This window comes from Osmerus mordax, chromosome 5, assembly GCF_038355195.1.
Source record: "Osmerus mordax isolate fOsmMor3 chromosome 5, fOsmMor3.pri, whole genome shotgun sequence".
Lineage (NCBI taxonomy): Eukaryota > Metazoa > Chordata > Actinopteri > Osmeriformes > Osmeridae > Osmerus > Osmerus mordax.
Window position 1 is genome coordinate 22,091,039 of NC_090054.1, and position 12,444 is coordinate 22,103,482.

The 12,444-nt window shown below is 50.9% G+C and overlaps 1 protein-coding gene across 1 annotated transcript in view; it reads right to left on the bottom strand.

The window, feature by feature from the left end:
• The window catches only part of ablim1a (actin binding LIM protein 1a), a 29,544-nt gene that overhangs the window by 2,473 nt on the left and 14,627 nt on the right, over positions 1–12,444 (bottom strand). The window contains exons 8-20 of the mRNA XM_067236912.1: positions 9,931–10,018; positions 9,783–9,847; positions 7,686–7,763; positions 7,258–7,413; positions 6,759–6,794; positions 6,532–6,661; positions 3,823–3,870; positions 2,153–2,238; positions 1,861–1,990; positions 1,385–1,443; positions 1,194–1,254; positions 954–961; positions 355–429 (exon numbers count right to left, since the gene is read on the bottom strand). Coding sequence (XP_067093013.1) covers positions 355–429; positions 954–961; positions 1,194–1,254; positions 1,385–1,443; positions 1,861–1,990; positions 2,153–2,238; positions 3,823–3,870; positions 6,532–6,661; positions 6,759–6,794; positions 7,258–7,413; positions 7,686–7,763; positions 9,783–9,847; positions 9,931–10,018 — 1,020 coding nt within the window. The remainder of the gene's footprint in view (positions 1–354; positions 430–953; positions 962–1,193; positions 1,255–1,384; positions 1,444–1,860; positions 1,991–2,152; positions 2,239–3,822; positions 3,871–6,531; positions 6,662–6,758; positions 6,795–7,257; positions 7,414–7,685; positions 7,764–9,782; positions 9,848–9,930; positions 10,019–12,444) is intronic.

A 12,444-nucleotide genomic window follows, 5' to 3' on the forward strand; every position in this document is an offset into this window, starting at 1 on the left:
CATGTCTTCCCTGACCACACACTTGCCTGCAAACAGGTGGACTACACAACATCTACTGGCTGAAGTTAAACTGCTGCTTCCTTCTAATAATGTGACTGTGTGTCATGTGATCAAAACTACAGTTACTGATCATGTCAGTTGGCTTTTCTCAAAATATTTAGTTTGTTTGTGGTGTGAGAAGGGGAAAGAGCTCTATTTATATGTTAGGATATTAGGATTGTTACAATGACTAGTTGAATTAACTGCCTTTCATCGTGCGTAGATACATGTCATGTAGCAGATTATCCAAAAACAACATTTCAGAGAGATGTGATATTCTGTAAGTCTAGAAATGTAAAGAAAGGAGATACTTGCTTTTGGCTCCAACATATTAGGCATAGATACTCCCCTGTCCATTCTGGCAATCGCTGCACGGCCATCCTTTATGTGCTACAGAGCAGAGCACAACACACACAGTATGTAATATAGAGGTAGGGCACTAGGGACGCATTCTGATCAAAGATGGTTTAGTTTTGTTAGACGGGCACTTTAGGAACAGTCAGTCAGAACAGTTATAAAGGGCTTCAGAATATATAAAGTTGACTCTCAAATCATGTCAAGCGTGTGTTAGCTTTCCAGTTTACTCTGTCTGGTAGCTAACTGTTAGCTACCCTCCTGACCTCCCGTTTACAGACTTGATAACACTATCGGTGTTCTGTAGAACATATATTGAAATGAGACAGTTGGTTTGGACTCGAGACAGCAGGCTAAATGTGATGCCAGACACGGCTGCCTCGTGCACAGGGAGGATGATGGGAGAGGATGGCATGCAGGACAAACGCAGTGGTTGCTGCGGCGTGAGACAGTGAGCCGAGCGGTTAGGAGAGGGTGCTGTGAGGCAGGGGGTGAGGCAGGGAGGCGAGGCAGAGAGGCGAGGAACACGCGCCATGGGAACAAGCAGATGAGAGACATACCTGAAACTCTGCAAGACAAAATGAGACAGAGAAGGAAACTCAAAGTTACCTGATTGATCTGATCACTAGATTATATTTGGTCTTCTGCAATAAAAACCTGACTGGAGAATTGTTTATGTAAAACAAAATCTAAACACAAATTGTCTGTGTGTGTCTGTGTGAGTGTGTGTTTGTGTGTGTGTGTCTGCCTGTGTGTGAGTGTGTGTGTGTGAGTGAGTGAGTGAGGGCGACTGGACTCACCTCGACCTCCCCCACACATGTCCCCATAGCTGTTGTACATGGTGAAGTCAGTAGACTGGGGCTGGGGGCACAGACAGCATTAGAAACATCCAGACAGACAGTGTGTATCGGCCCTGCAGGGCTTCTTCTCACCAACACAGCCCCAGGGACTGTGTGGATCTGAGCCATCAGCCACGCCTGCCAGATCTTACCCGGTGCAGTCCATTTCTGCCATAGCCAGGTAGAGATGATGTCTTAGTGGGAGAGGTTGCTTCTGAAAAAGTTGAACAAAACATTTTAGTTCAACAATAGAGAACAGAAAACAAAAAGTTTAAACTTAATCGTAAATCTACTCAAAGTGAGTCAACACTGCCAGTTTGACAGGGACAAGTATCCAAATATCATAATTCTCTGTGCTTCATGTGCAATGGCCAAATGTGAGCATAACAATGTAAGTATGGAAGCACATATAAATAAACAATCCCCTTTTATACTTAATAATGCATTGATTTCAATACGTATAAACAGTATAACGACACATTGAAACAGGAAGGCAAACATAGGGGGGCCCTGCCTCCGTCACAGTTGGTGTGGGTGGAGTCAGAGCGGGGGGTGGAGTCAGAGCGGGGGGTGGAGTCAGAGCGGGGGGTGGAGTCAGAGCGGGGGATGGACAGGCTACGGGAGGGACGCTCTCTGGTCAGATCATCTCTGGTCAGATCCTCTCTGGTCAGCTCCTTCTCTCTGGTCAGCTCCTTCACTCTGGTCAGCTCCTTCTCCTTCTCCTCTTTCAGGATGAGCTTTCCTAACCCAGACTGGATCTGGAGAGCAGCCACAACACACGCTCACACACACAGCTGTAGTGGAGGGGAAAAACAGTGTGTGTTTGTGTGTGTATGAGCGTGTCTGTATGTGTGTGCATGTGTACTGTATGTGTGTGTGCATGTGTGTTTTGTAGAGTGGTTATGCTGGCTCTCTCTGACCTTGATAAGGTGTTCCTCCTGAATCTGTTTTCGTTTCAAAGCCTCCTCTTCCTCCTCTTCCCTGGACCGTTTCCTCCCTTCTGACCCTGGAGCAGCATGTGGCCAGTGAATAACACACACACACAGACACACAGACACACACACCAGAAAAGCACTGTAAAGATTACCCTATCAGATTGCTTGATCAAAACTAATCACTGATTGAGTGATTAGTATTTGTCGTATTTCCGTAATACGTATTTTGTATTTCACACACAGAACAGGTCGAGGTGAGACAGAAAGAGGTTTGAAGCCAGTCTCAGACATCTCTGTCCAGATCATTTGTGTCTGATGTTGAGCTGTTTTTGGATTAAAAAGGCACCACTGAAGCTCCTGCAAGCAGCCAGAGGCCTTTCAAAGAAAACTGATCCAGAGAAGCGCTGAACAAGCAAACAAAGCACAAAGCCGTTACACCTTCCTGGGAGTCACATGACACGAGAGCGGAGATGCAGCCAAGCTTGAGCGAAGAGGAAGCTGCGAGGAGGCTGAGGACTGGCGAGGTCAGGGAGAGGGAGGAGATGGAGGAGAGGAGAGGAGAGGGAGGAGAGGAGAGTAGAGAGAGGAGATGGAGGAGGAGAGGGAGGAGAGGGAGGAGAGGAGAGGGAGGAGATGGAGGAGAGGAGAGGGAGGAGAGGGAGGAGAGTAGAGGAGATGGAGGAGAGGAGAGGGAGGAGAGGGAGGAGAGGAGAGGAGAGAGAGGAGAGAGGAGAGGGAGGAGAGGGAGGGAGGGAGGAGAGGAGAGGAGAGAAGAGGGAGAGGAGAGAAGAGGAGAGGGAGGAGAGGGAGGAGAGGAGAGGGAGAGGAGAAGGAGGAGAGGAGAAGGAGGAGAGGGAGGAGAGGAGAGGGAGAGGGAGGAGAAGGAGGGTAGAGATGGAGGAGAGGAGAGGAGAGAGGAGAGGAGAGGAGAGAAGGAGAGGAGAGAGGGAGAGGAGAGGGGAGAGGAGAGAAAAGAGGAGAGGGAGGAGAGGAGAGGGGAGAGGGGGGAGAGGTAGGCCCTGGGAGGAGCAGAGAGGCCTCAGGAAGCCTACCAGGGGCAGCACGCGGGGGGGAGCAGGGCCAGGAGTCGCCTCCACTCTGAGGGCAGCCGTCTGGAGACGGAGTGTGGGCGGAGGGGAAGGTGGAGGATCTGATGATGTCATCAGACTTTCTTTGGGGCGCTACGGCGGCTGGATCTAGGTTGGCAACCAGAGGAACCAGGGGCTGTCAGAGTCTAGAAGGGCACGTCTAAACACCTTTAAAACATATAAAGATCATTTTTGCTGTCTCTTCACTCAAACAGAAGAACCCCCGAGGGCTCCAGTGGAAAGACGAGTTTGAAATGTTTTTGAAGCTGCGAAAACTGAACAATGATTTAGAAGTTTAATACTGAAGTGGGCAGGTTAACTATAATTAGGTCTGGCTTTGAGAGGTCAAAACTTCAGTTCAGGATGCTTTGGTTCAGAGAGAGACTTCAAACAGGTGGACAACACTGACAGCGAAGGAGGGTTCATGGAAAACAGACAGACTCACGAGGTGACCTCACAAACAGGACTGGACAGTGGACCACATGTTGACAGTGTCTAAAGGCTTGGAACTGATACCAATATAGTTTGATGATATCTATATGAGAAAGGAAAGTCCAGGGAATGTACCGTGTTGTTTGTAGATGGGTGGTTTTCTGTAGATGTTGATCCCCTGATCTGAAGGCAGGAACAGAAAGAGTTGTGAGATCCGACACGTCCACTGGACGGGTTAGCAGGGAAACATCACAGAGAGAGCCAAGCACCACGCAGACACTACAGCAAACTACCTACGCTGTTAAACTGCCTTATACTCTATTCAAAACACAGCAGAAGTCATCTGGTCTCGTGATAGGCTGATGTGTGTTCCGGCTCTTGTGATAGGCTGATGTGTGTTCCGGCTCTTGTGATAGGCTGATGTGTGTTTCTGACTCTTGGGGAGCAGGCAGGACAAAGCAAAAGTGGACATTGAAATAGAAAACAATAAATTAAGAGACAGAAACAATGAGGAAGAGACTCATAGAAGAAGAGAGAGACAAGGGGAGAAGAGAGAGATAAATACAGAGAGAGAGAGGAGTTGGAGAAAGAGTGATGGAGAGACAGAGACTGGTAGAAAGAGACAAAAAGAGGGTGGAGAGAATGAGAATCAGAGAGAGGAGAAAGAGAGACAATAGACAATAGTGTAATAGGACAAAAAGAGACAGGGAGAGGGGGGTGATAGAGACATGGAGAGAGACAGGGAGAGAGACAGAGAGGGGGTGATAGAGACAGGCAGAGAGACAGGGAGAGAGACAAAGAGAGAAGGTTGTGATAGAGACAGGGAGAGGGGGGGTGAGAGGGGGGTGAGAGGGGGGTGAGAGGAGGGGTGAGAGGAGGGGTGCGAGGAGGGGTGACAGGTATAGCAGTGACAGGGTGTGCTCCAGTTGGCTCCTACCTGGGAGGTGAAAATGTTTAGGGGTCAGAGAGAGAGGCGGGGTGACGGGCCGGCTGTCCGGCCGGAGGGGCAGAGGGGAGCTCCTGCCGCTGGCTGGGTCAGGGCCTCCAGGGAGGAGAGCACAGGAGAACGTAAGCAGGGAACCAGGGAGGAGAGCACAGGAGAACGTAAGCAGGGAACCAGTGAGGAGAGCACAGGAGAACGTAAGCAGGGAACCAGGGAGGAGAGCACAGGAGAACGTAAGCAGGGAACCAGTGAGGAGAGCACAGGAGAACGTAAGCAGGGAACCAGGGAGGACACACAGGGTTGTGAATGTGGCGATGGAGCTGGTCAGGTAGGGAGAGAGGAGGCACCAATCTCAGACTAATCATGCAGTTCAAAGCAGGAGAGGCTGGAATACAGGCTGACATGAGGAGACAGTGGCTCTCAGCTACACAACACGCTCTCAACACAACAGCTGTTAGAAATGTTTCTTCAACTGCAGAGTAGAAAACAAAAGGTCTTTTTTTAAACATACAACCACACATCACACGTTAATAACTCTTGTTGGAAAAATGACAATAACCAAGACCATGGAGGTCAAATCAACAACAATCAATCCCATAGATTTAGCTTGTGTTTTTGATTGATGAGTCAAACATGCAGAGCCACTGACATGCAAACATTCCTCCAGAAATAAAGGAGCTCTAGAGAGACGTGTGTTTGGAGTAAAAGGTCAAGTTAGTGCAGTTGGAACCACATGCCATGGGCTGACGAGTCACCACAGTGGGGGGGGGGGCTGTGATGGGTGTGACAGATCCACAGACACCACAGTGGGGGGGGGGGGCTGTGATGGGTGTGACAGATCCACAGACACCACAGTGGGGGGGGGGGCTGTGATGGGTGTGACAGATCCACAGACACCACAGTGGGGGGGGGGCTGTGATGGGTGTGACAGATCCACAGACGTCTCCACCCTGCCTGTCTGTGCTGGAGCAGGGGGGGGGGGGGCTTACCTTGGGTGTGGGGGAGGAGGTGGTGTCTGAAAGGGGAGGTGGGGCGAGAGTCACTGTGGTTGGAGCCCACACTATTACTGCACAGGGAGGAGCAGAGCTTCTGCATGCCTGTCAGGGCCTCTGCAGGACAGGGGAGGGGGAGGGAGGGGGGATGGGCATGGGGAGAGGGAGAATGAATGTGTACATGACCAAGGACCCATCCAGACAGCAAAGATGAGAGGGGGGGAGGGGGGTGATGGAGGGAGGAGGAGGGTGGTGATAGAGGAAGGGAGGAGGGGGGTGATGGAGGGAGGGAGGATGGGGGTGATGGAGGGAGGGAGGATGGGGGTGATGGAGGGAGGGAGGATGGGGGTGATGGAGGGAGGGAGGAGGAGTGTGATGATGGAGGGAGGGAGGAGGGGGGTGATGGAGGGAGGGAAAATAAAGGAGGGTAAATCCAGGTATCATTAATAAAAACAAATAAAGAGGTAAAGGACGCTGTGACGAGCCGGGAGGCTGGGAGGTAGTGAGGCTGGGAGGGAGGGAGGCTGGGAGGGAGGGAGGCTGGGAGGGAGTGAGGCTGGGAGGGAGGGAGGCTGGGAGGGAGGGAGGCTGGGAAGGAGTGAGGCTGGGAGGGAGGGAGGCTGGGAGGGAGGGAGGCTGGGAGGGAGGGAGGCTACTAGAAGATCAAAAGGGTGTGTGAGAGAACTCTCACAGAGGAGGAGAGAGGAGGAGAGAGGAGGAGAGAGGACGAGAGAGGAGGAGAGAGGAGGAAAGAGGAGGAGAGAGGAGGACAGTGGGCCAAGAGGGTGAACTAACTCAGGTGTCACCAGCTGTGTGGACAAGTGGCTAACATCCATACAACAAGACACTTGCACTTGAATTCAGTCCAGTGCACAGAAAATCACTGCTGAAACACACACACACACTCACCTGGTCTGTGAAAATGCTGCGGTGACCGTGACAACGTGGGTGTGTAACTATGGCGATTGTAACCAGGTGAACCGATGGAGCCCTGACTGGTTGACCTCTGGAGAATGCGTTCCCTCCTCTCAGAGGTGCCCTGGGGGAGAAGAGGGAGAATACAACCAACTCACCTCTGAACCTCACCTTGGCGCAGTCATGATAAACCAGGGGGGGTAATCAGTCTCTGAACTCACCTCGGCTGAGGGGGTGGGAGACATGGTCCTGGAGAACTGGAATAGAGATGCACTTATTGTGTTAATGTGCTTTATTTTGCATCAAGCTCACATCTCACCCTGGCGATGTAAGCCCTCCCTCTCATGGCTCAGTGACCAAGATTAGAGAGGGTGAGGGTTATGGTGGTGAGGTGCAGGAAGAAACACACCCTGTCATCAGGTACAGGAGAGCGCCCTCTGCTGGCAGTGTGGATCTGTGGGCACAGACAGGTTCATCACAGACCTGTCTCCACACTCACAGACCTGTCTCCACAATCACAGACTTGTCTCCACACTGGGTCTCACCAGAACAGCTCAATCACAGGGTACACTGAGCACCACCACAGAATCACACTACTCACACAACCACAGTTTTACACACTAGAGCAGGTAAACAGTTGTGAAATCCTGAGGGGTTTTGAACATACAGAACACACATGTGGGGTCATATATGTAGAAGGAGGAACAGAGCTCTGGTTACCTCGGCCACCCTGGGCCTGTCCTCGAGGCCGTCCAGGGCGGTGGTGTACATGGGCTCATAGGTGATCAGATCAGGGCGCTCTATCTCATAAATGGCTTTGACTTTGGGAATGGCAGCTAGGTCCCTGTAATCAAGGATCTTATTGTCTACTTTTGCCTACAGAAACAAGACAGAACAATACACACACAGAAGGGAGAGGGAGTTAACTAGAGGGACACCTCTTCAGAACTTGACATCTACAGAACTTGACATCTACAGAACTTGACAGATGTAAATCTAGTCAGGATCTATGTGGTTCTACAGAGGAGTATGACATGTTGAGACCAGCTATGACCTGAGGGACAGCCTGTGACAGCAGCTGGATGTCTGCGGTGCAGTAGAACCTGGCTGTGTTCTGATGAGGAGAACAGGTGGGGAACAGAACTCACATAGATGGTGTGACCTGGTGAGCCAGGAATGCTTGAACCAGGTCGGGAACAGATACTCTCAGACGACGAGCTGGCAGGCTGCAGGAGGACGAGAGGAGAAGATCAGACATCAGATGAACAGTCAGATGATAAGGCTACCTGCACCAGTCTAGTCTGCCACCAGAACCCATTCCACCTCCCCTCCCCTGAACATCACACTGGGAAGCTGGATGTATGGATTAAACATGTTGGATCATTTGTAGCTGCTGGACGATAAACACAGTCTGACTGGATGTCGTCCAGTACAATACAGGGGTGCCATTCATTTGATCCTTGCAAAGTGAATGAGGGCTTTAGCCAGTGACTAAATGTCTTGAAGCCACATGCCTTCTAATGGGGATGTGCAGCAGCAGTCATGTAGGAAATGTGTTTCCACGACTCCAGTCTATGACTGGTGTCTCTGGAGGGCAAGGCAGTTTGAAAGACAACGATTCAATCTGCTCAGGAAAATGAGGTCTGGTCCTTGAAACCCTCAACCCCATGCATCCTCCACATGTCTGAGGCTGAATGTGGGGCCAGAGGCTGGGCCAGAGGCTGGGCCAGAGGCTGGGGCTGGGGTGGGAAATGGCTCTGCATGAGACACACAGACAGATGCACTGCACACCACACCGCCGCCAGCAGAGGGCAGCCTGCAGAGCATCGTCCTATGTACATGGACAAGCACAGAGTTAGGCCCTCTGATGAATACAGTACCTGCCTTTCTGTTTGGTGGAGGAGTAAAAGTGAAGGAGGCAACAGCTGCAGAGGAAGGGAGAGGGGAACACACGGGCATCACACAGCGGAACACACAGCGGAACACACAGGGGAACACACAGCGGAACACACAGGGGAACACACGGGAACACACAGGGGAACACACAGGGGAACACACAGGGGAACACACAGCGGAACACACAGGGGAACACACAGGGGAACACACAGGGGAACACACAGCGGAACACACAGGGGAACACACAGGGGAACACACAGCGGAACACACAGGGGAACACACAGGGGAACACACAGGGGAACACACAGGGGAACACACAGGGGAACACACAGGGGAACACACAGGGGCTGCGGCCTTCCAACCTTCCCCATAGCTCTCACAAACACACACACACTTATGACAACCAGAGTGTGTGTATGGAAGCAAATCAGTGACATAATGTTTTGAATTTTAAAAGGCATTGAATACTTAATATTGAAACTTAAACACCACCGAATTTGTTGGTTTTAAATTTACCTCTTTAAAATTGAAATATGGATTTATTTGCACCCCCCAAATGTAATTTATGTTCTGTATATCCCAGCATCAAATTATTTTTACTGTACATTGAGGGGACTAATAAGAGTAACCAGAGCAAGTTTCATGCATGTGGCACCTTCCTAGTCAGAGTAAGAGTTAGCAGGTGGTGCATTGCATTTTTTCAATGTAAAAAATTTTCTGAAAAGAAAAATTCAGGCTGTTCAAATAATAATGGTGAAATTCAGATTCCCAAAAATCTAACAGAAAAATTTCAGCCCAAAAAATTCCAGACGAAAACATTCTGATTGTAACATCCGGGATACCAAAGACAGGCAAGGACATTTTTTGGGGCTCAAATTCTTTCGGGTTAATTTTTGGGTATCTGAATTTCACCATTTGAATTTGAGCAGGCAGAATTTTGTTCTATTTTAATTTCTGAAACTTTAATTTTTATTGAATGTTTGGGATCTGAATTTTACTGTTCGAATTTGAGCAACCTTAATTTCTGAACCTTAAATTTTTGGATCAGATTTTTTTTTACATTTAAATGCATTTAGATTTCAATTTTAAAGAGGTGAATTCAAAACCAACTAATTCGGTGGTGTTTAAATTTCAATATTCAGTATTCAATGACTGATGAATTGAGTTACTGATTTGCTTCCATATGTGTGTGTGTGTGTGCTCCATACAGACAAGGGGAGGTGTGGAGGTCAAGAAGACAGGGAGGAGGATCAGGTGTCTGTGACCAGAAGAACCCTGTCACACATCCTGAACACAAACCGACAGGAAGTAGCTCATGAAGCCAAGGCCCTGCCAGCTTCTTTCTGTACCTTGTTCTTGTGTCGCTCCTCCGTCCTGGTGGAGTTCTTACAGCCTGGATGCCACACAGTCGACCCTGGGAGTGAGGAGCAGATGTGTTCAGAAGGAGAGAAGGAGACCCTGTGATTGGTGCCTCAGCAGGCAGACAGCTGTGCTCACCTTGCAGGTACATCTCCTCTCCCTCGGTGAACATCTGGTTACACCTACTGCACCGAGCACAGCTGGGGTGGTAGTGCTTGTCTCCTGCCTGGACACACACACACACACACACACACAAGGTATATTATGTAGGTTGAAATAGCACAAATGAAATTAACATTCACAAATAAAATATTCCTTCTCAGTATCAAAAGTTTGTGAAGCCATGAAAGAGGTTGAAAACTGTGTACTGGCAAAGATTCTGGTGCAAAGGTTCAAATGTGGTCATGCTCTTGGTCTAATCGTGTCTTGGCAGATGGTTGTGAGTTTGATATAAAATGTTAATAAAATATTTTTTGAAACAGGGAAACCCAAAAAGGGTTCTATTGTTCCAGCTTCCCTCTCTGAGCCAAACCCTCTCCTCTCCCAGAGAGCAGCCTCCAGCCCCCAGGGCCTCCAGCTTCTAGCCATCAGGGCCTTGTGCCTCCAACCCCCAGGGCTTCCTGCCACGAGACCCCAGGGCCTCCAGCCTCCAGGGCCTCTTTCCCCCAGGGCCTCCAGGGCCTCTTTCTTCCAAGGCCTCCTGGGCCTCCAGCCTCCAGGGCCTCTTTCCCCCAGGGCCTCCACCTTCCAGGGCCTCTAGGGCCTCCAGCCTCCAGGGCCTCTTTCCCCCAGGGCCTCCACCTTCCAGGGCCTCCAGGGCCTCCAGCCTCCAGGGCCTGCGAGCTGCTTTGCATGCAGAGCGGACCATCAGACAAGAGCTTTCAAGAACAGGGCGTCAATGGGGAAATACTGGAGAATGAGATACAGAGATACAGTACCCAAATGAATCAGCCTTCCCAGCTCTCTCTCTCTCCCTTTGCTCTCTCTCACCCATCCCCCTGGCTCCACCAGACACCACACAGCCACATCCAGCCCTCATCCCCCTGGCTCCACCAGACACCACACAGCCACATCCAGCCCTCATCCCCCTGGCTCCACCAGACACCACACAGCCACATCCAGCCCTCATCCCCCTGGCTTCACCAGACACCACACAGCCACATCCAGCCCTCATCCCCCTGGCTCCACCAGACACCACACAGCCACATCCAGCCCTCATCCCCATTGCTCCACCAGACACCACACAGCCACATCCAGCCCTCATCCCCCTGGCTCCACCAGACACCACACAGCCACATCCAGCCCTCATCCCCCTGGCTCCACCAGACACCACACAGCCACATCCAGCCCTCATCCCCCTGGCTCCACCAGACACCACACAGCCACATCCAGCCCTCATCCCCCTGGCTCCACCAGACACCACACAGCCACATCCAGCCCTCATCCCCCTTGCTCCACCAGACACCACACAGCCACATCCAGCCCTCATCCCCATTGCTCCACCAGACACCACACAGCCACATCCAGCCCTCATCCCCCTGGCTCCACCAGACACCACACAGCCACATCCAGCCCTCATCCCCCTGGCTCCACCAGACACCACACAGCCACATCCAGCCCTCATCCCCCTGGCTCCACCAGACACCACACAGCCACATCCAGCCCTCATCCCCCTGGCTCCACCAGACACCACACAGCCACATCCAGCCCTCATCCCCCTGGCTCCACCAGACACCACACAGCCACATCCAGCCCTCATCCCCCTGGCTCCACCAGACACCAGACAGCCACATCCAGCCCTCATCCCCCTGGCTCCACCAGACACCACACAGCCACATCCAGCCCTCATCCCCCTGGCTCCACCAGACACCACACAGCCACATCCAGCCCTCATCCCCCTGGCTCCACCAGACACCACACAGCCACTCCCTGTTGTCATAAAGAGAAGGTTTTTTGACTGTAAGCCTGGTTGGACGTGACAGCCAGATTGCATCTCTGTCTGTCAGGGAAGCGAGGTTCAATTACCCAGGCTGCTGAGACAGTGACATCATGGAACAGACCGGATCTCTACTGGGCCCATTACAGATACAGTGAGAATCTTTACACACTAAAACCATCCGGGGGGTAAAAGCATAGACATACATGTATGTCTATGGTGTAAAGTCCTTTATGGAGAGAGACCTCTATGGATGTTCCATATCTCCCACTGAACACTGTAACTGAGAGAACATTGATATAAACCACTCTATTGTTGAATCCTGTTACTTGTATTTTGTGCAGTAGATATATTTCTTCATTGAGCCTTGTGAGCGCATGGGGATGAACATAGCATGACTCTAGACGCAACATGATAGGACGACTAACACAAGGCTCAGAAGTTGAGTTATACTGTCATGCAAGTGTGTGTTATTGTATGTCATAAAGAGAGATATAGAGAGCAAAGATAGAGAGAGAGAGCGAGGGAGAGGGAGGGAGAGGGAGGGATGGAGACAGCGAGAGGGAGGGAGAGATAAGGAGAGAGAGAGAGAGAGAGAGAGAGAGAGAGAGAGAGAGAGAGAGAGAGAGAGAGAGAGAGAGAGAGAGAGAGAGAGAAAGGCAAAAGCCAGAAAGGCAGAAAGGCAGAAAATAAGGGAGACATTTATGGTAAGCGGT